Source organism: Heloderma suspectum, chromosome 4, assembly GCF_057233095.1.
Source record: "Heloderma suspectum isolate Gila_16-S chromosome 4, 16-S_ref, whole genome shotgun sequence".
NCBI lineage: Eukaryota > Metazoa > Chordata > Lepidosauria > Squamata > Helodermatidae > Heloderma > Heloderma suspectum.
In genome coordinates, this window is record NC_139461.1 from 218,666,371 (window position 1) to 218,688,754 (window position 22,384).

Here is a 22,384-nt window from a genome sequence, read left to right on the forward strand (position 1 = left end):
GAGGCTCCGGGCACTATGTTATGACCCCTTTAATCTTGCTTGCTAAAAATGTTGGCTTTGTTTCTGTGTTCCAAAATTACTTTCTATTCCATTTATTATATAGGTGTAGAATAATATTCTACACAGACAGTCAAGCACCAATAAGAACAGTTTCAGCCAGACTTATTCAGGCAATCTCTGTACTTTACTAAGCATGGTTTCAATTTCAGAACTGACATTTACTTGCCTAGTATCCCATTACAGCAGAAGAAGCCAGAGTACAAGCGTTGATGTGAGATAAATATAGCTTTTCAAGACTTCTTGCACTTTGTTAGACAAGGTCACATACATCTGATATCTTAGACGAACTAATAAAATATCCAAGGTGTGAAGTATCTTTAGAGTACTGGATTAAAAAAACACTTTTAAGTCAGCTACAATAAATAAACTAGTTTGTATTGAGTAATATGAAATTACAAGCAGTTGGAACATTCAAACAGCCCAAGTCAAGCTGGGCCACATCTGTGTGCTAGAGATGGTAAACCAGTTTGAATGTCATGTTTCCCTAAAGAATTCTGGAAATTGTAGTTTACGAGGGCACTGAGCCTTATTTGAGATCCATAACTCCTGAACAGAACAACAGTTTTTAGGGCTCCTTTGTTGAGAACCCACAGCTTAGGTGTAGTATAGATATACTATAACTCTATTTGATTTGAAAAGAAATTTTAAAATATCTTCAATGTCTTTACAAAGAGCCTTGATTGAAAAGAGAGAACTGAGAGGGGGTATCAAAATTGTGAGGCTCTGACCAGTGTGAAATATTGTTGAATAAGTGCGGGCTTGCTCTGTTGCCATACTCACTGTTGTCGATTTTGTGAGGTATAAAACAACTTGCTCTTTGATAAAGGTAGAATGGCTACTTAACTAGCAGTTGCTGATGACTGCCATAGCCATTTGGTTGCTTTACATTTACCAGGGTATAACCAGTTACAAAATTTGCCTGTAGCAGTTATTGCTTAATCATGGGTGAAGATCTTTGATAGAATATACACTCGTTAAAGTAGAGGGGAAAATGATTTAAAGTGTGTGCATACTTGTTTATTTCAGCTCAGGTGAACATGTTTATAATTTATATACATATAATTTACATAATTATGCATTTATAATTTCCACAACCCAGCTGACTTACAACCTGTTACTTTATTCACATTTGTTGTTGTTGTTGTTATTATTATTATTTATTACATTTATATCCCACCTTTTTTCCTCTTTTAAGGAACCCAAGGCAGCGTACATAATCCTCCTCCTCTCCATTTTAGCCTCACAACAACAACCCTGTGAGGTAGGCAGGGCTGAGAGTCACCCAGTGAGCTCCTATGGCCAAGTGGGGACTATAACCCAGATCTCCTGGCTCCCAGTCCAACACTCTAGCCACTACACCACACTGGCTCTTTAAGTACCTTTTACTCTGAAGATTTAGGAGAAGGAACAGAACTTTAAACAAATGATTACATATACATTGTATAAATTATATACAATCCCATGAGGCCCTAGACAGCGTCACAGGGGCCATATGATTGTTCAGAAAACCCCCTCTATGGTCTTAGACACAGCTCTGACCTCGGAGGGTTTTGTCTGTCATCAAAACCCCCCTCCTGGTTCCTCTCAGACACTGCAGAGGTTTCTGCAGTGGCTCCCTCTATAAGATCATAACTCTGACCTTGTAAAGAAGGGGAAATGGGTGTACTGGGGTGTGTGCCGGTGGGCAGAGAGGGAGTGGCTGAAGATCCAAGAAATCCTAAGCACTCCTGCCCCCCAACCATGCCCTGGCACAGAGTGTGCTCTGAGGCTTGTCTAATTGATTTATCCTTTTTGAGGGCAAAAGATGCTTCTGACATTCCTTCTGCCATAACAACAAGCGCCTGGCAGGGCTTTGGATGGAACAGAGCCTGCGAGATTGGAGCACTCTTCTGTTTGGGCTCCTTGTCCATTAGATTGCTCTCTTAGACTACAATTAAAAAATTATGCTGAATATTGCTTAATATTGAGTTATGCCTCGCCACCCAAAGCCAGCATAAATAAAATGTTTCTATATTGCTTCCAAAAGAGCCTTGGGCTCTAGCAAGACTTCACAAAAAGAACTCCATTCTTGTGGACGAGCCACTGGGAATATTGCTCTATAACCTCATTCTGTGTATTCAGCACATAATTGAAATGATCAGATGGACACTCTTGATTTATTTGATTTGTACCCCACCTTTCCACCAAGAAAATGATGTTCAAGGCGCCAAATATCTTAGATGCTGTGATGTGATGGAGAGAGAAAGGAATCTTTCAGTAATCACCAAGGGCTTTGTAGATCAAGGCTAGCACCTTTAAGAAGACAGTGCAGACAATGGTGCACTGATGTCATTTGTTCCTGGTGACTCATCATACACAAGGTTGAAAATGAGGTGGAGCCCTCCACAGCACAGTCTCCAGGACTAGTGATATGTAGAACACACACCAATAGTAAAGATTCAAGCTAATGAAGGCATTAATGACCATAGCTACGCCCAAATCACAGAGAAAGGGTCAGAGCCAGCTTATTATAAAGACTTAGCATTGCAACCACAGAGCATTCCAGTTTTGAATAAGAACTGAGAAACAGTGAACTGGAGTGTCATTTTTATATTTATAAATTATGCACAGCAATGTCTAGGATGCACAAGAATGTCGAGGTACATAAGAACTTTAAACTCCCTTTCTTATGTGTGAAGCTGTCTGGAAAGGGAAAAACTACAAGTAAGCAAAAGATGTTTTGTGATACAGAAGCTTGAAAAGGTAACTGGTACCACAAGACCCAAAATAAGGAACAGATTCTCAGTTTTAAAAATGATGAGCTAAACCGAGCCATCCACAAATCAGACAGCAGTCCAAAATTGAACCTTTTCTACAAGAACCAAGAGGATGCAATTTCCTAACCACGATAACTTAAGACAAGATAGAATAAACACAGCTGTATATCCATCCTTCTTTGTCATTCAGTGGCATCACATGCTGACATACCTGCATATATAAAAAGCGGAAAAAAGAAACAACTACTTAAACTTTCCACAGTTATTGCAGAATATTGCATTTATCTCTTAAAAAAGTTACCTAGCATATATTAATTGTAACATTTTTCTTGATTTAAATTTGTCCCCTCATAAAACACAAGTAAAAAACCCACATGCATGGATACCAGACGCAGTTTCTCTATCAGCTGTTCTTTTTCAAAAATTTCAGTATTTAAAGAGCAGTTTGGGGATTTATTCTGGAGAGATGCTCACTGGGAGAAACACACTTAAGGAGGAATCCTATGCACGTTTAGACAAAAAAGTGTCCTACAAGTCCCAGCATTTCCTAGCCAGGATGGCTGGCTGGAGAATGCTGGGAGTTATAGGACATTTTTCTGTCTAAACATGCATAGGATTGTGTCCTTAAAACAGTTATGGTGAATTTCATGTGCATGACTCTGGACATTAAACGAATGTTCTCCTGCGCTTAGCATTATTGTTTAAAGTTATAGAATAAGAAAACAATATCACAATAACATGAAATATATTATCCGGCTATGATAAATGCAAGCAGAATACCTTTTCAATGGCTAGCAGCTATCACATTATATATTTTCCTATAAAGATTGTAAGAAAATGTTTTCAAAAACAGCACATAAATTGTTGTCTTTAACTTTTAGTTAGGACTTATATTAATGAACTGCTTTAAAGGGCATTCATTATTGCTGGCTTGTTTAGGATATTACTTTTATTATATTTTAAAAACTGTGTTGTAAGCTGCCTTCTGGACCCTGGTAAGTCAAATGACAGAATATAAATTTTTTAAGCAAATAAATACATTCAATTACCATCATGGATTTGGGTGCCACTTCTATGGCAAAAGTGTTGAGCCCTCTATTATTTACACAATTCTTACTTTGCTCGCTGTTGAGGTGAATGATTGCTTTGCTTTCGGACTGTTAAGAGAAAAGCAACATTAGCATCAAGACATTTATAGCCATATCAATCAGAGGGTTCAATTCAATAAATGAAAAAGTGAGAAATTTTTCTAATGGCTGTCCCTTGAAAAGACCATAAACCTACCATTAGTTGCAGGAGTTCTGCTTTAGCTCAAGCCCACCTTTAAACTCAACCTACAACATAGGACTAACTTTTCTTTTAATATTGACTTTAAAATGACTTTGGCCTTCTTTCTGTTTCCATAACTATATTTATATTAAAAACAAAACACAGAACCAAAAGGAAAAGGAAAAGAAAATAGTGATTGTAATATTGGTATGATTCAGGTTGTTGGTCACAATCCACCAGTCGAAGATCAGTGTTGTTGAAGACTGGTTTGGAAGCTGAATGTCCAATGACGATATGAATGTATTGGAAAACTGTTATTGTGTCTGATCTAGGTCAATAATTCTCACATTGTGGTCCAGGTACTACCAGTGGTCATCAGTGTACTTCAACATTTCTGATTCCTCAGAACACTTAACAGTTGCTTATACCCTAAAGGAGAATATCAATTTGAAGTTTAAAATTTATATTAAAAATTGCTTGCCTCTACAATTGTGCTTTGGCTGCACTGGAAACATCAAGGGAACACCCATGTGTACACAAAGGGCTGGTTGGCATGATCAAAATAAGCCACCTTATTTAAGCCATAGTAGCTTATTTAAATTGTGGAGCATGGCAAGTGCAATTTCCATGTCCAAACATGGGTGGCATGGCTTATTGGAGGGGGAAACAATATTTCTATAACCCATGGGCTGTTGTAAGGATATTTGCAGGCTGTTTCCCCCTCCAACAAACAGGACCGGACAACACGACAAGCTGTGCTCAGGCGGTAATTATGGAAATTGTGCCCTGAATACACTGCAATTTAAATACAGTTGCAATCAAAATTATTCAACCCCCATTGCAAATCAGGTTTATTGTCAAAATTTACAGACTTTCAGCTGTTTGCAATGAACAAATCAAACAAAAGCAATTGAAATAACACAACAAATGCTTCAAGTTGTTTTCCCAAATTCAACTGAAAATGCAACTTATAATGACTTCTCCAGTCTCAAAATTATTCGACCCCTTCATGGCAAACATCTTTAGTACTTAGTAGAGTACCCTTTTGCTGTTATGACCTGCTGCAAACGAGATGCATAGCCAGACACCAGCTTCTGGCAGCATTCCTGAGGAATCTTAGCCCATTCCTCATGAGCAATGGCCTCCAGTTCAGTAATATTCTTGGGTTTGCGTGCTGCAACCGCCTTCTTCAAATCCCACCAGAGATTTTCTATGGGGTTCAAGCCAGGTGACTGTGATGGCCACTGTAGAATCTTCCAGGACTTCTTCTGCAACCAAGCCTTGGTAGAATTTGAGGTATGCTTGGGGTCATTGTCCTGCTGGAAGGTCCACTGATGTCCAAGCTTCAGCTTCCTTGCAGACGGCATGACGTTTTCTCCTAGGATTTCCTGATACTTCAATGAATCCATCTTGCCTTCCATACGCTGCAGGTTTCCAGTGCCAGAGGATGCAAAGCAGCCCCAGAGTATCACTGAGCCACCACCATACTTAACTGTAGGCAGAGTGTTCTTTTCAGCGTATGCTTCATTCATCTTCCTCCAGACATACCACTGATCCATCGGGCCAAAAAGTTCTAGTTTTATCACTCCACAGAACAGAATCCCAAAACTTCTGTGGCTTATTTATATGATTTTGAGCATATTGGAGCCAACATTTCTTGTGCTTTTGGGTCAGTAGTGGTGTACGTCTTGGAGTTCTGGCATGGAAACCTTCTGCGTTTAGTACGTACCTTACTGTGCTCACTGAAACCTCAGTGCCTGTTGCCACCAAGTCTTGCTGCAGGTCTTTTGCAGTCACTCAAGGGTTTTTTCTTAGCCTGCCTTCTCAGAAATCTGGTTGCAGCCGTTGATAGCTTCCTTTTTCTGCCCCATCCGGTAGTGTAACCACTGCTCCTTTAACTTTGAACTTGCGAACTGTGCTTCCAACAGTGTCTCTAGGAACATTCAGTGCCTTCGCTATCTTTTTGTATCCTGTTCCTTGTTTGTGAAGGGCGATGATCTCTTCTCTTACTTTTTGGACCATTCTTTTGACATAGCCATATTTCTGACATGCAGTCAAACGTGACACTCAACAAACCCCTAGCCAGTTCAGGTATTTCAAGTGTTCCAGCTCAAGCACACCTGATGCAACTAATGAAGCCCTTGATTCGTTGCATCAGGTGTGCTTGAGACACCTGTTTTGCATATTTGTGCTGTTGTGAGGGATTCTATTCAGGGGGTTGAATAATTATGAGACTGGAGAAGTCATTATAAGTTGCATTTTCAGTTGAATTTGGGGAAACCACTTGAAGCATTCATTGTGTTGAGCTATTTCAATTGCTTTTGTTTGATTTGTTCATTGCGAACAGCTAAAAGTCTGTAAATTTTGACAATAAAACTGATTTGCAATGGGGGTTGAATAATTTTGATTGCAACAGTAAGTAACCATGGCTTATTTAAGCCACAGTGACTGGGTTCACACAACACGACAACCCATCATGGCTAGCCAACCATGATGGGTTGTCGAGCGTTTTCCGCGGGGTGGGTTATTTTTTGGGAACAAGCCACGCTGAGAACCCATGGCTTGTTGTATGGTTGTTATTACCCTCGATGGGTTGTAACATTGTCCAAACCCAGGAGAGTAAATTTATTGTGGGTTGTGGTGATCAGCCACAGAGCTGCTTGGCAGGAGCGGCAAAAAAATGGTGCTGCTCCTCTCCTCATGAGCAATCTTGTTTGCCAAACTGTGCCTAGCATCTAATTGTGCTGCGGAAGCCTAAACCCTCCCTCCTTCCTCGGCAGGCTCCTCCATCCACCTCCTGTAGTCTGTCACCACTCCACTTGTCAACAAGAAGTATTTTTTTCTAAGCCGTGCGAGCCAACAGTGTGTGATCTACACAGCAACTTTGAAGGAGCTGATTATCCTCCCAACTTTGGTTGTGTCTTCAACATGCCCTTCCTCTTCCCCCCTATAGCAGTTTTCCAAATAATTCCTTCGCAGAATAAAGTTCTAAATAGTTTAAATGAAGTTAGTTATACATCCTTTTGAGAGTTCAGATTGTCCTACCCATTACCATGATGTCATATGTAAAATTTCTTTTCATTTGATCAACGGAAAGTGACTGATACTAACACTACCCTCTTTGGGGGGAAATCAAGCCACCCTTGCCTGCCTAGCCACTGGAGCTGTAATCCATCCTCCCCACTCATGGCCTTGTCTGCACGCAGGAACTAGTGTGCCCAAACTCAGTTGCTTCAGGTACTTTAGCAGGTGCAGTCTGCAAAGTTTTCAGAGTTTGCTTGATAAAGTGTCTTGCTCCCCATACACCACCATGGATCCTGCAGAGGAGGCAGATGCTGAGTCCTCACCACCGCTCTTCTTGCAAGATCTCTGCACACAAGCATCTGTACAAGCATTGCAGGAGTCTGGGCATGATGCATCTGTTGCCCTTGGCATGGCAGAGGGAGCACGTCAGAGAGTTCAGGCATATTTCTGGACTGAGGCTGAACCTGGCACATTCGTAGATCTCTGGGTTGTCATGCCATGCAAACCCAGTCACTGTGGCTTAAATAAGCAGTGGTGGCTTATTTAAATTGTAGTGTGTTTTGGGCACAATTTTCATAATTTTTAATTGTGCAGATCAGGTCATAGACTCTATACCATGTCTTTCAAAGGGAAATGTCCCTGAACAATAGTTCAGCATCTCAGTGACAAGGAGTATGTGCAAACCTAGCAATGCTTACTTGCTTTGTAGCAATACTTCCCCTTTCCCTTTATCACACACCTCCATTCTTTGGTTCCTAGACAGTGCAGTTGCATTAAAGAGCAAAAGAAGCGGAGCTGGTTTTACTTCTGGTTTTATGTGCTGCTGCTGGTTTTATCTTGTTTTTATCTGACTAGTTTTATTATTGTTTTTACTGCTACTTCGTATTTTATGTTTTTAATTTGTACACTGCACAGAGAACTTCAGCTATTGTTTTTTTTAAAAAATGTATGTGTGCGTATTGGGTTTTTTAAAAAATGTATGCGTATTGAAAGGTTCCGCCTTTCAATATGGACTCCCAACAGCAGCGAAAATTAAGAGGGTATGGTCCACAAAGAATGAAAAATCAGAAAAGTGGTCCACAATATAACATTTAATAATTGCTGTTCTAATTTAAGGTTTTCTACAAATGTTCTTCACAGAACAAATTTATAGTGCCATCGTCGCCTCTGAGGGAGGATCTGTAGCTCAGGGCAGAGCACATGCTTGGCATGCAAAAGTTTCCAGGTTCAATCCCTGATATTTCCTGATAGGGCAGGAAAAGCTCTTGCCTGAAACACTAGAAAGCCCCTGCCAGCCTGTGTCACAATATTGGGCTAGAAGAAACAACGGCCTGACTCAATATAAAGCAGCTTCCTATGTCTACTTAGAAATGAGTTCAATGATTCTTACTCTCAGGTAAGTGAATAAAGGATTGCGGTCTTAAATACTCAATAACTTAGGATGCAATCCTATTCAGATCGGCGGCTGCCTCCGAACTCGGAGGCAACCGCCTATCCAATGCAGGGCAGGAGAAGCATGGAGGGGATCGTTCCCTTTGCGCTTCTCCTGCCCTGCATTATCGGCTAGACAGCAGACTGCGGCTGTCTAGCCGTGGGAGGGCTGAGTGGGAGAGAAGGCTGCTGTACGACACATTGGATGTGTCAAACAGGCATTTCCACCCTCCCCACCCCGGAACGATTCCCAGAATGCCCCTTTTCGGCCTCTTCGCACTCCTCTTGCGGGTGCGGAGGACGGGGCTGTTCTGCGCTGCCTCTGAGGCAGTGCGGAAGCGGAGAGAGGTCAGTTCTCCGGGAACCGACCTCGGACCAGATATCCTATGGCCGTCTAGCTGCTGTCTAGCGGCCATAGGATTGCTCTCTTAATGAACCAAATTATATCGTAAGGCAGGAATACTGGCAATGGGAACCGATGGGTACAAGCTCTTATAGGAAAACAAAATATGGATACTAAGGTCTCTGATGACTGGAATATTCAAGTTTAAATGGATTATTTGCAATTTATACAGCACTTTTCAGTACACAAAATACTTCGTAATTCTTTATTGTAAACTATAACAATATAGGATCATTTCTATCTTATACACAACCTCCATAAATTTCTTTTGTAAACAGCACTACAGAAAAATTTGTCTATTTGCCTTTCTTTCCTACTGAGCTAATGTGATATTGATTAGCTTGAATAAATAATGAAGCATAGGGTACACAAAAGACTAGCGATTTGCTGTTTTTTTCTTTTTGGTTCTTAATATTTCATTGCTCACTGAGAATGGAATTTGTGGGCTATAAATGTTTCACTAATATGGATAATGAAAATATGAAAACTTGAAATAAGCAGGAAAACTAGTTGATGCATACAATGTAAATGCCCAACACTTTACTTCTGTATTAGCTGAATATATACACAGGACTCAAGAAGAAGAAACCAATAGTTTTGGGTCTTGCATTCGAACAGGTTCCCTTTATTTTCTGTCAACCTGGTTTGAATTTGCATGTGGTGAAGTAGTCATTTAGGCACCCCGCCCCCACAGGAGCCCAGATTGGCAGCATGTTCACAACTGCTAGTGTGGAGAAAGGCTATCACAGGCTTGCCAGCAATCTAGGGTCTTCATAATCTACTCAGATTACTGGATTTACAGGGGGAAAGTTTATGGAATTTAGATTACTAAATTTATGGGAAGAAGTCAACCCAGCTTCAAAACAAAACCAAAAACAGATTTGTAGGATGTCTTCTACATCGTGCACAGAAGCTTTATATTGAAAATGTTAACCAAATGCTTATGTCAGAAGCTCCAGAGTTTGATCCATGGTCCTCAGGTTCTACAGCTTAGTGAACTTACCTTAGTGAATTACCATGGACAGTGCACACTAGGCCTCCAGGGGCCTTTTCTAGAAGGGATTATCAGAGGTGTTTTATAGATAGATAGATAGATAGATAGATAGATAGATAGATAGATAGATAGATAGATAGAAAATATTTCTTGGCCGCTTTTTACAGCAGAAACTCTCCCAAGGCAGCTTACAGCAATAAAAAAACGTGTTAAACACGGGCGCCTATGATTGGTAGGCAGTATGAACTTCTGGATTGTCCAGGCTTGCTCTGTATGTTAACCACCTAGTTTTCTGCCATTGTCTAGTCAGCACTTTCTGCTTGCTGCACATCAGGCTCCAACTTTCAGTTCAAGCCACTGATGTCAGCGACCCTGAACTGGAAGGTCCAGATTTGGTCCCAGTCTGGCACTGATAGCTTAAGTAGACAGTAAAAATATACATATACATATGCAAGAAAAAGCTTTAAAAGGTTTTAAAAGGTTTAAAAGGTTTGTTCCCATTATGCATATTATACAATACCTTGTTTTCAATAACGGAGGTGATCCGGGTATCACTTTTATACGTGTGGATAATTATATTTTCACTGCGATCCATTGGCTTAGCATCTCCTTTATTAACCACACTCATACAAACGGCATTCTTAAGTTGCTCACCACCTGTTTCCAGACAAACAGGTGTAATTCTGGGTTTGCACTTTTCTGCATAGATGTGAATGGAAAAAGGGCATGCCTATAGTGAGAGGGGAGGGGAAAGTATTCACTATATCCATCATTATATCCATTGTTGCTTACTGATTACCTACTGCATTTCAATATTTTAGTCTATTATTAAAAAATGAACAAATATTTTGAGCTTTTCAATTAAAGCAAACAATCCTTGGGGGGAAAAACCTGAAAGTGAAGTTTGACCTGCTTCTTTTGGTGATCCCAAACTGCAGTGTAGTGACAATAACACATTTAAAGACCCTTAGAATGCTCCTTTTCAGTCCCCTGGTTAGTGTTAACTATGGTTATGACAATGAAGACGTAATGCTACAGCATAGTTAATGCAGCTTGGGAGGAGGCAAGCCTCTTCTGGACTTTCCTGATCACTAAATCATGGTTTGATGATTGGGCATGGGTAGGTCTGAAATAGACCTTTGTCTCATTTCAAGCTACAATTGGGGACTGCTTATCCTTAAAAGGCCATGGCCAGATCTAAAGAGGTGAAATGTACATGCAGAGAAAACTGTGCAGACATCTTCATGTTTTCCTTTGGTTAAACAGCTGTTCATCTCTTTGGCAATCAGAACTGCTGCAGCAAAAAAAACCCAACAAAATGCCAGCTGCAACACTCTTTCCTGCAACAGTATAACACTATTTTTGGATTCCATCCCATGTTGCCAATCTCATTGGTCTCTTTTTCCACTTGGACTGCAGAAAATATCAATGTTTTCCCTTTGAATAACAGATGTGATGCCTTGACTTTGGACACAAATATCTGATATATCCCAAACTATGATACAATGATTTACTCACTGAAGTGCATAGTTAAACTCTGACTGCATAACTGGTTCACTGAATCAAAAGAAAGAACAGCTTAAACAATGCCAAAATAATATTACAATTGAACACTGTGGCTACTTATTTTTCTTGCCCAATTATCTATCATACCTCAGTCAATTCCAATGCTTTATTGTAGCCCATTAACAGCAAAGTCACCCAGAGGCCATTAAGATCCCTGCCTGGTTCACTGGCTTCCATGATATTCAGATCCATAAATCCTTCTTTTGTGAGTTCATTGTTCTTTGTATCAAAATTTTCTGTTTAATAAGAAAGCACAAGCCACTATTTTCATAGGCCACAATGGAAAATTTCAAGTGTGTTCCTATATACAAAAATAAATAAATAAAACATTCCTTTGTACATAGGAAATTGGATTCCATCCCTTGGCCCTTCCCATTCCACTCTCACTTCCTTCTGTCTGTCACCTTTGCCACTCTCTTCCCTCCCCTCCTCCTGTTGCTTCCCACTATGTCAAAATTTAGATTGTAAGCTCCTTGAGGCAAGGCCCTGTTCTTTTGATGTATGAAACTCTGCAAAGCATCTATACTTTGATGGTGGTGTATAAATAATTGTAATTTCATAATGGTGACAAGATTTGATCTTGCATCTTCAGGCTACAGAAATTTTTATTACAAAAGTTAAACCTTCATTAAGCCTACAATGAATGGTGAGATTTACATGCCTCATACCAGGACTCACTGAGAATAAGTTCAATTGGAAATGAACTTTAAATACGCAAGAAAGTGAACATTAAAGAACATTCTCCTGAAATTATTTGAAGTAATGAGGTTTTGGAAAAAAACACTTTCTCAAAGTTCTACTTCAACCCAAAATGAAGGCTACAAACCTATACAAACTTCTTTGGGAATTAATCTCATTGAACTCAATAAGACTTACTTCTAAGCAGACATAAATAGGACTGCACTGTGAAAGGAGCAGAAAATTAAAACAGAGTGGGGCCAGCAGAGAATTTGAACAGGAATGGAGAGGTACAGAACAATGGCAAAACATGACACTGCAGAAAAACATTCAACATTAAACTTAAAATACCAGTGAGATAAGAGACTTATTAAAAACACCCAAGTAATTCCAAATGTTCTCAATTGTCCTACTGACCATGGTCAATCCCTATATTTTTCTTCCTCTCTCCCCATCCATTTCCTCTTGTGTGTCATGTCTTTTAGTCTGTAAGCCTGCCATATGACGGAACTTTGAAAAGTGGTCTGGAAGGCTTCCTGGCTATCAAGTGGGGTTAAAATGCTTTAGGGCACAATCTTATACATGTTTAGACAGAAAAAGTCTTACAACTCCCAGCATTCCCCAGCTAGCCATGCTGACTGAGGAATGCTGGGAGCTATAGGGCTTTTTTTGTCTAAACATGCATAATAAATAAGTCCCAGTGCATAGCCTTTGTAAACCACTGACGCTTTTTTGGCCATTTTTGCCATTTACACATAACTTGTTGATTTTTTTTTTTAGTGAAACCAGCTTTTGTTGTTATTCTTCAGCGTTCAACTATCTTCCCAGAGCCCAAAGAAGTCATGGAGTGGGGAGCAGAGGCATAATTTCTAGTGTCAACGCATGCAAATGAACACTAAAGTACCATGCCGGTTCATAACACTGCAGTTGCAGAGATATTTTTCAAACTTTGTTGTTCAGTCGTTGTGTCCTACTCTTCGTGACCCCATGGACCATAGCACGCCAGGCCTTCCTGTCCTGCGCTCTCTCCCGGAGTGTGCTCAAGTTCATATTCATTGCATCGGTAATGCTATCTAGCCATCTCATCCTCTGCCATCCCCTTCTCCTTTTGCCTTCAATCTTTCCCAGCATCAGTGACTTTTCCAGTGACTTTTCTCTTCGCATTAGGTGGCCAAAATATTTGAGCTTCAGCTTCAGTATCTGCCCTTCCAATGAGCACTCAGGGTTGATTTCCTTTAGGATGGACTGATTTGACCTCCTTGCAGTCCAGGGGACTCGTAACAGTCTTCTCCAGCACCACAGTTCGAAAGCATCAATTCTTCGGCACTCAGCCTTCCTTATAGTCCAGCTCTCACAGCCATCCGTTACTACTGGGAAAACCATAGCTTTGATTATGCGAACCTTTGTTGGCAGGGTGATGTCTCTGCTTCTTACTATGCTGTCTAGGTTTGCCATAGCTTTCTTCCCAAGGAGCAAGCGTCTTTGAATTTCATGGCTACAGTCACCGTCTGTGGTGATCTTGGAGCCCAAGAAAATAAAATCTGTCACTGCTTCCATTTCTTCGCCTTCTATATGCCAGGAAGTGATGGGGCCAGATGCCATGATCTTCGTTTTTTTAATGCTGACTTTCAAACCAGCTTTTGCACTCTCCACTTTCACCCTCAACAAGAGGCTCTTGAGATCCTCTTCGCTTTCTGCCATTAGGGTGGTATCATCTGCGTATCTGAGGTTGTTAATAATTCTCCCAGCAATCTTAATTCCAACCTGTGATTCATCCAACCCGGCGTTTCTCATGATGTACTCTGCATATAAGTTAAATAAGCAGGGCGACAATATGCAGCCTTGTCGTACTCCTTTCCCAATTTGGAACCAATCAGTTGTTCCATGTCTGGTTCTTACTGTTGCTTCTTGACCCTCGTACAGGTTTCTCAGGGGACAGGTAAGGTGGTCTAGTACTCCCATCTCTTTAAGAATTTGCCAGAGTTTGTTGTGATCCACACAATCAAAGGCTTTAGCGTAGTCAATGAAGCAGAAATAGACGTTTTTCTGGAATTTTTCTGGAAATTTTTTCCAGAATTTTTCTGGAAACATATGGAGCTCTGCACAAGCAAGGGCTAACTTACTTTCATTCATGTCAGGAAATGCACTTTTCATGCATAAACCCATTGTCCACATTAAAGAGAATGAATTGGCATGCATATTTGCACTGATGCTAGAGTATATGTATAGTTTCATGCGGGCTTAATATGAAGCTTCAGAAGTTATATTTACAATGAAATATATGTACATAAACAAAAATATACAAAAATAAGAACCCTCCCTGCTTTTAAATGCAAATAACTCAATATTCCTTCATAATCCATCACACAATCATAGAATCATAGGGTTGGAAGGGGCCTACAAGACCATCGAGTCCAACCCCCTGCTCAGTGCAGGAAGCCTGATTCCCAGGTGGTTCCCTATCCAAGTACTAACCAGGGCTGACCCTGCTTAGCTTCCAAGATCAGACGAGATCAGGTGCATCCAGCCCTTTCGGTTAGGGATGCAGCCAGTTTGATACCCCTTTTCTTTGAAAAAGGGGAAGATACACACTTCAGTGCTGGACTTAGACTGAAATGTAGAAGATAAAAAAGGGGAGGACACTAAATAAGCAAGGCTTTACTGTGGAGCAGGATACAGCTTTGCTGGTGTTTGGCAGATTTCTCCCCCCACTTTTTTCATTCTGAAAGGTTATATGAGCTCTCACTTGCTGGAGAGCTCTTCATGTATACAACTGCAGAAGTAATTAAAAATAAAATGAGCCTTTCAAAAGTGTACAAAATGATGCAGAAAGAGAGATTGGAAGTAAGTTAGTCACTGCTGATAAGGTCATGGCCATTGGCCAATTGGTGCCTGTGACACAAAATCATATTTCACAAAGCACGTCAAACTATAAAAGATGTGTTGGTTGAGGGAAAACATCACATTTCCCCATTAACAAAATATTGTGCCTGGAATACTGGGGAAATGAAAAAGAAACATTACCTTAGGGGAAAGACATTTAGATCCTCCACAACAGATGAATAACTACATTTTTGTGCAATAAAATGACCATCTGGAATGCCCCCCACAACTAACATGAGACTTACTGAAGCTGCATGAGCAGAGGCCACTGAAAAGATAAAGAGGGTTTGCCAGTAGAGGGTTTGCCTTTTTCCCTTTTTTGTTATTTTCCAGCATAACCCCCTATTAAGGACATCTGACAGTCTGACCTCAGGCAGTAGCAAAATAAAGCAAAAGGAAATGGAGGAACTAGAGGAGAAATTGAAAATGACAGTCAGGGGACTGAAGGAGCTGCCGTTGATACAATAGAGATGTAATCTCACAAGGAAAAGGAAAAGAAATGAATTTATGAAGAAAAAGAAAGAAGTAACAATAGCACAAAGCAATAGGAAAAAGAAGATGACGAAGGACTCTCTGGCACACACAGCTTAAGATACTGCGTTATATTGGTACTTAACTGTACAGTACATTCAGTTAGAAAAATAATGTTGGTTATGAGTACACTCAGACAACATTAGCAGTTAACTGAAACTTAAACAATATAGTTCTGTGTCTCCTCCAATCTATATAGCCTCATGTTAATGTTTATATCATCGGAATGTCTATTTAATCAAATGTTGATAATGTGAATATTATGTGAATATTCCCCAAAGTCATTCAGGTAAATGAGGCTGCATGTGTGCATAGAGAGGTTGTATATATACTTTCAATCTTGCCTTTGCATATGGCCCAAGCTTCTTCATCACACTTCTCACCACTGGATCGCATTTCAAAGAAGTTGTATTCCTCCAGGCTGAGAAAGCCATTCCCATCCAAATCAACCATTTCAAATATTTCTGATAAGACTGCTCTGAAAGGTTGAAGAGACAAAGCAATTCAAAAGATCACATCTGCTTTCTCCTTCATTTCATTCATAGGATTCATTAGTACACTTGAGAAGATTTCGTGAGGCAGGGGGATGGGGGAACAGCAAGAGAAAACTGTTGATAAATATGAAGAATAGAGAGAGCCTAAACTTTCACAAAAGCGATTCTGCCTTACCTGAATTCCTTGGTAGGTGCCAAGTCTCCATTTCCATCTCTGTATACAAGTTTGGCTTCTTCTTTCATTTGCTTTTTCATTTTTCTGAATCTACAGCCAGTGGTGAAAGGGATTACCCAATAGACACCGGTTCCAAGTTCCCCTGTCCAACTAAAAGCCTTCCACAAAGGAAAAGATAAATGTGGGATATTTCTAATACCACCATCATTATTTATCACCACAAGTATCTGTATGTCATCTTCCAAACATGTAGACCACAAAGATTATAAAAAGAACCAAAGATAATAAATTAAGAGCCAGTGAAGTGCACTGAATAGTGTTGGGCTTAAAAACGGGAAACCCAAGTTCAAACTTGAATGCAAAACTGATTCATCCTTTATGGGCCTGTCTTCATGAGTGATTTGCTGAGGACTGGTACTGCTTGAAGATCCTTTGCAGCACATGATGGCGTGGCCAGTCTGCAGCCACCCTAGAGTTCACCTGTGGGGAAGCTGCGTTTTTGCAGAGTACTTTTACTCCATTGTTTTTCTTTAATTCGGCTCTCCTGTGGTTCAGTTGCTGTGTGTCTCGGTAACCTAGGTAACTAGAATAACTAGCTTGCTTTTCTAACTCATCAAAATGCTAGGGCGCTCTTCTGTGCCTTCAGAGTTGCGCTGTACTTCATTTTCGCCAGTGGGAGTAACTAGCCTCCATTTCCCAACCCGTTCCGTTCAGAGCTGTGATTATGTGCTTCTGTGATGCTTGTGGTACTTCCCCACTTCTTTGATGCTTGTGTTACTTCTCTGCACAGAGGGAAAGGGCTGGCTGGAGCTGCCTCTCTCTCTGCTAGTGCTGCTGCTGCCTCTGCTGGCCACTTCCTCTCCTCCCTCTGCATTCTTTACTTTTAATTGTATCGCCGTATAAATACAGTGAAATACCAGGGCTGCAGGTTCTCACTCCTCTTGCTAGATAGTTAGTATCTGAAACAGCACAGCTCCAATATTCTCAACAGGGAAAAGATGCTACAGATTCTCAATGGGGCAAAAGCAGGCAACAGAGACTGCAGACTGAGAATGGGTAAAGCAGCTAGGTCACTGCATTTACTCCCTGGAAATGTGCAACTGAGGTTTTATGACTGGGCAACATAGGCTGCAGACTGTCAATGGGTGAAATGGCTAGATCCCTGTATTTACTCCCTGGAAAAAGGACAAAGGGTGTGGGAGCTCTAACTCCCTGACTGTTGGCTGGAATGGGTGAAATTGCACTGGTGGGGTGCTCTCATGGGGAGCTTTCACATGCTGTCGGAGATAATAACGTGGTTGCTGGGGGGAAGCCTGGACAGGGGTGGGAAACAAGCCTCTCTCATTGGTAGAACTGCACCTGCTGGGTTGATGACGTTCTGTTCTACTCCCCGCACCCAAGTATGTTGCTTTCAAGCACTGTCTGATCTGTGAAAAGCAGATTTTTAAGGTACGGTACACTTGGCTTTTCTTGCTTCGTATGTCCCTGATGGACCAAAGTCAATTCCATGAAAATCTCAATAACACTCCAATGCGCTTCTCATTCCATTGTTGTGAAGATCCGCCCTATATTACAGCCTGGATATACCAGTGGTTGCTGTAGTAAAGATGTAAAGTGTGAATGTGAGTTGGACATTTCCAAACACTCTGGAGATTCAGTGGCCTCAGTTCCCTGGCACATGTCCTTTGCATGTCTGGAGGCAAGCATATTGTCATCACACTTTTCATGTTTACTATGACAAACAGAGTATATAGGTGTGCCACGTAAAGTGTGAAGTAGCTCTGAATAAGAGTTTGAACATGAGTTTCCTCCTATGTCCAACCCTGAACCTCACCTAAAAAAGGGCTTAGCATATAAATGTGAGAGTTGGTGGGTATTGTGTAGCTTGTAAAGTATGTAACACCACCTGCAATTATAACTTAAAGAACAAACACACCAAAGTTGAGTCAGGGAATCCCTACTACTTGCTGAATCATGCTCTATAGGTCCACGTCCTCACTGCTTTAAAGCCATGGAGATTTAGGACATTTCTAAACCATCAAAAGGAGTATGTTCCCAAACCTGTCAGGGTTGGATCGGAGCCCATAGAGCCCCAAAGCAGTTCTGATTCTGAGGAAAAGATAGAAACTGTGGGAGAGGAACCTGTACGCTGTTCAGAGGTGTCGCTGGAGGGAAAGCCCCTCCCTGCTCACATTCCTGAGAGTGGTAGCGACCCTGGGGGCAGGGGAGGGACAACTGGAGCTTTGGGACACTAGGCGCCTGGACAAGCGGGAGATGGAGGGCACCGAGAGGAGGCACTCAGCCCGCTTGGCACAACGTCAACAGCTGCGCCCCGATGCCCCACGGGAAAGGGGTGGACTTTTGCCTCCTAGCCCTTAAGTTCAGAGGCTTCCCGCCTTTTCCCTCCAAACAGAGACCAACTGATTCCCTAAGGCTAGAAACCCCGGATAGGTAGCTCTCTTAAGTTTCCCGCATTAGGCTCATGCAATTAGCATCTGTAAGCATCGTTAGGTTGAATGGAAATAAAGCCTTGGAAAAGAGCCCTATCGTCTGCGTGTTGATTCTGACTACTTGAGGATTTCAGAGGGCAGCAAGGGAGCTCCTGACAAAACCAAAATCTGTATTTAGGATGATATTCTAACAATTGATGATCCAGTGCCACTAGTGTATAATGGCATTATATGCCATTGCTATATAGTGGTTCTGTGGCTAATCATGCTGCAGAAATTATAGCTATGCTGTAGTTTGCAACTTAAAAACAATAATAATTAGAGTGCTGAATGCTCTAGCACTGACTTGGTATAGGGAGGAGTGCACAACTGGCAAGTAAAAAATATTCCTAAAATGTAGGACACCGCAGGTGACCACTCCAATGCTAGGGTGCACCATGAGGGGGAGCACACAGACATAAAAACAATTCTTTTAAGAATATATATAAACATCGCAATACAGTGTGAGAATGGAGGGAAATGCAGTGTCTCAGTATTTTTTTAACTGGGGCAAATAACAGATCTAAAGCTACTTTTTGATAGGAAAGTGGCATGGGGGCTAAGGGTTAAACTCCTCTACCCTCACAGCAGCTCTTTGTAACTGAAGAGAAGTGGTTGGTCTAAATGCAGTTTTGAATTATGTGCTTAAAGACCCATTTAGTTTGACACTGATCAGAACGGACAATAGTCAATAGGTGCCTATGATGCTCATACACAAGCACACTCCACGTGTTAATTGCAATAGCAATGAAATGTGCTTGCAGTGGAAGAATGGCATTAGGTACAACTTACAGTATACCAAATGTGGGGAATACCGCAATATCCTCCTAATGTAAGTGCTATCTTGAAGGAAGTCATCTGGATATGGATAACAAATGTATACTTCTGGTGCTAAAAACTGATTGCATATAACTGGGCTTAGGCTGCTATTGGTACAGGGTTTAACAATAGGAGAGAATTACTCAATGTACTCAGATCTCTGACACAGAGGGGAAACCAAAGTGATAATAAGTCTTCAATTTAATCTTGCAGTGTTTCTACTACACCCTCCTGAGCACAGTTGGGAAATTAATATGGAAGAACTCCTAGGTTTATTAGAGTCCAAGAATTTTCTAGAACATTACATGGCTTTTGGGCTGTGTAGGGAATCAACACTCCTCTCAGGCCTAACTCACATAAGTAACTTTTAAAAGTAATTCTTCAAATTGTGCTTGTTTCATACAGCTTTTACCTTCTGCTCACTATGCCAATATTTGAAAAGTACAGAATTAAAATAATTTTGTTAGGAATAACATTAAACTTCCTTGACTACTTTGCTAGTGACATACTCATCTTCTTGAGGGAAAGAAATTGCAGACTTACCGTATAGGGATTCTGCTGTATCCCTTATTTCAAGACTGGGCAGCAAAATATATTATTATTATTTTGCCACGTATATGAAAACAGATACTCTTGTCAATATAGCAGACTTAAAATATTCCTACCTCTTTATTTTGTAGCTCAGTGAAGTTGACAAGCTGCATATTTTCTTCAGTTTCATTTTCCTTGAATATGTACAGAACTGTGTCCACTGCTAACCATGAGGAGGGTTTTCCTACAAAACAGTGGCAAATTTGTACTAATAATCAAATATATCCTTTTAATTCCCTGATGGGAAAGTAATCCATAGTGTTTTGGTCAATGCCCCTAAAAGGTCTCATATGTTAGGAAAACAGTATGTAGAAAATTACATTTGTGATTGTGTACTGCAAACAAGATAACATTTATGGGCTTTTAAAAAACGGTGACTTCCAGCCCTAACAAGCAATTTACAATGCTGCAAGTGCTATATTTTATCTTGAGTTACTCTGTTCCCATGAGGCAGGCCACTCACTGTCCATCCCATATGCAATTCTATGAAATTACACGGGCATCATCTGGTAAAAGATAAGTATTCTTACCTTCTGTTTGGCTAAGATGTACAGGCTTAATAGTGATACATACTGTAGATCTCTGGGGTAAAACCAACTTATATTTATGACTAATTATCTCTCCATTGTTCTGTAAGTAGAAGCATCCTTTGGATTGTGCACATTGCCATTCCTAGAGACAAATTATTATTATTATTATTATTATTATTATTAAATTTATTAATCGCCCATCTGGCTGGTCACCCAGCCACTCTGGGCGATGTACAACATACAATAAAACAGTTTAAAACAATAAAATTCTACAATAAAAACATTTTCTAAAATACCCTAACCCACCCCAAATGCCTGCCTGAACAACCCCGTTTTTAATGCAAGATGGAAGCTCATTAAAGAGGGGGCATGACGGAGTTCCCTAGGGAGGGAGTTCCAGAGAGTGGGGGCCACCACAGAAAAGGCCCTCTCCCTCATCCCCACCAGTCTAGCTGTCCTGGCTGATGGGACAGAGAGAAGGCCATCCGAGGCTGATGTTGTTAAGTGGCCTGTCTGGTGTTGCTGGAGGCGCTCCTTAAGATAGGCTGGGCCGGAACCATACAGGGTTTTAAAGGTCAAAACCAACACCTTGAATTTGGCCCGGAAAACAACTGGTAACCAGTGCAACTCCTTCAGCACTGGAGTGATGTGATCTCGCCGGCGGCTGCCTTTAATCAGGCGAGCCGCCGCGTTCTGTACCAGCTGCAGTTTCCGAACCGTCTTCAAGGGTAACCCCACGTAGAGCGCATTACAGTAGTCTAAAGGAGAGGAGACCAGGGCATGTACTACCGATGGGAGCAGATGGTCGGGAAGGAAGGGGCGCAGCCGCTGTATCAGATGGAGTTGATTCAGCGCTATCCGGCTCACAGCTGACACCTGAGCCTCCATGGACAGCTGGGAGTCCAAAATGATCTCCAGGCTGCGGACCTGGTCTTTCAAGGGTAGCCGTACCCCATTCAACACCAGGTCAACATCCCCCAACCTCCTCTTGTCTCCCACCAAAAGTACCTCGGTCTTGTCAGGGTTCAGCTTCAGCTTATTCCTCCCCATCCAGCCACTCACCGTCTCCAGACAGTTGGACAGGGATTCTACAGCCAACCTTGGTGAAGATTTGAATGAGAGGTAGAGCTGTGTGTCATCCGCATATTGATGACACTGCACCCCAAACCTCCCGATGATAGCCCCCAGCGGCTTCACATAGATGTTAAATAGCATCGGGGAGAGGATGGAACCCTGTGGCACCCCACAAGTAAGTGGCCACGGGTCCGAAACCTCCTCTCCCAGTGCTACCCTCTGGTACCTGCCAGAGAGGAAGGACCAGAACCACCGTAATATGGTGTCTCCAATGCCCAACCCCTCCAGGCGGTCCAGAAGGATACCGTGGTCAACGGTATCAAAAGCTGCTGAGAGGTCGAGGAGAACAAGGAAGGAGCATTCAACCCTATCCAGAGCCCTCCTCATATCATCTACCAAGGCGACCAAGGCCGTTTCTGTCCCATGCCCAGGCCTGAAGCCCGACTGAAATGGGTCTAGATAATCAGTTTCTTCCAAGTGTGCCTTCAACTGCACCGCCACCACCTGCTCAATCACCTTGCCCAAAAATGGCAGATTTGAGACTGGGCCAAAGTTGTTCAGAACTTGAGGATCCAAGGAGGGCTTCTTTAAGAGCGGTCTTATCACTGCCTCCTTGA

General features: G+C 41.5%; 1 protein-coding gene across 7 annotated transcripts in view; it reads right to left on the minus strand.

The window, feature by feature from the left end:
* Positions 1-1,055: 1,055 nt before the first annotated feature.
* EFCAB7 (EF-hand calcium binding domain 7) overlaps positions 1,056-22,384 on the minus strand; it is a 45,936-nt gene continuing 24,607 nt past the window's right edge. For 2 of the 7 annotated variants that reach the window (XM_084852313.1, XM_084852309.1), the window contains 8 exons: positions 20,694-20,835; positions 20,238-20,347; positions 16,265-16,422; positions 15,940-16,073; positions 11,591-11,739; positions 10,458-10,667; positions 3,866-3,973; positions 1,056-3,027 (listed from right to left, as the gene is read on the minus strand). In XM_084852313.1, coding sequence (XP_084708439.1) covers positions 2,953-3,027; positions 3,866-3,973; positions 10,458-10,667; positions 11,591-11,739; positions 15,940-16,073; positions 16,265-16,422; positions 20,238-20,347; positions 20,694-20,835 — 1,086 coding nt within the window. In that variant the 3' untranslated portion in view covers positions 1,056-2,952. Of the gene's footprint in view, positions 3,974-10,457; positions 10,668-11,590; positions 11,740-15,927; positions 16,074-16,264; positions 16,423-20,237; positions 20,348-20,693; positions 20,836-22,384 lie in introns of all 7 variants that reach the window. The other 5 variants (XM_084852310.1, XM_084852314.1, XR_014790517.1 and 2 more) reach the window with 4 other exon arrangements.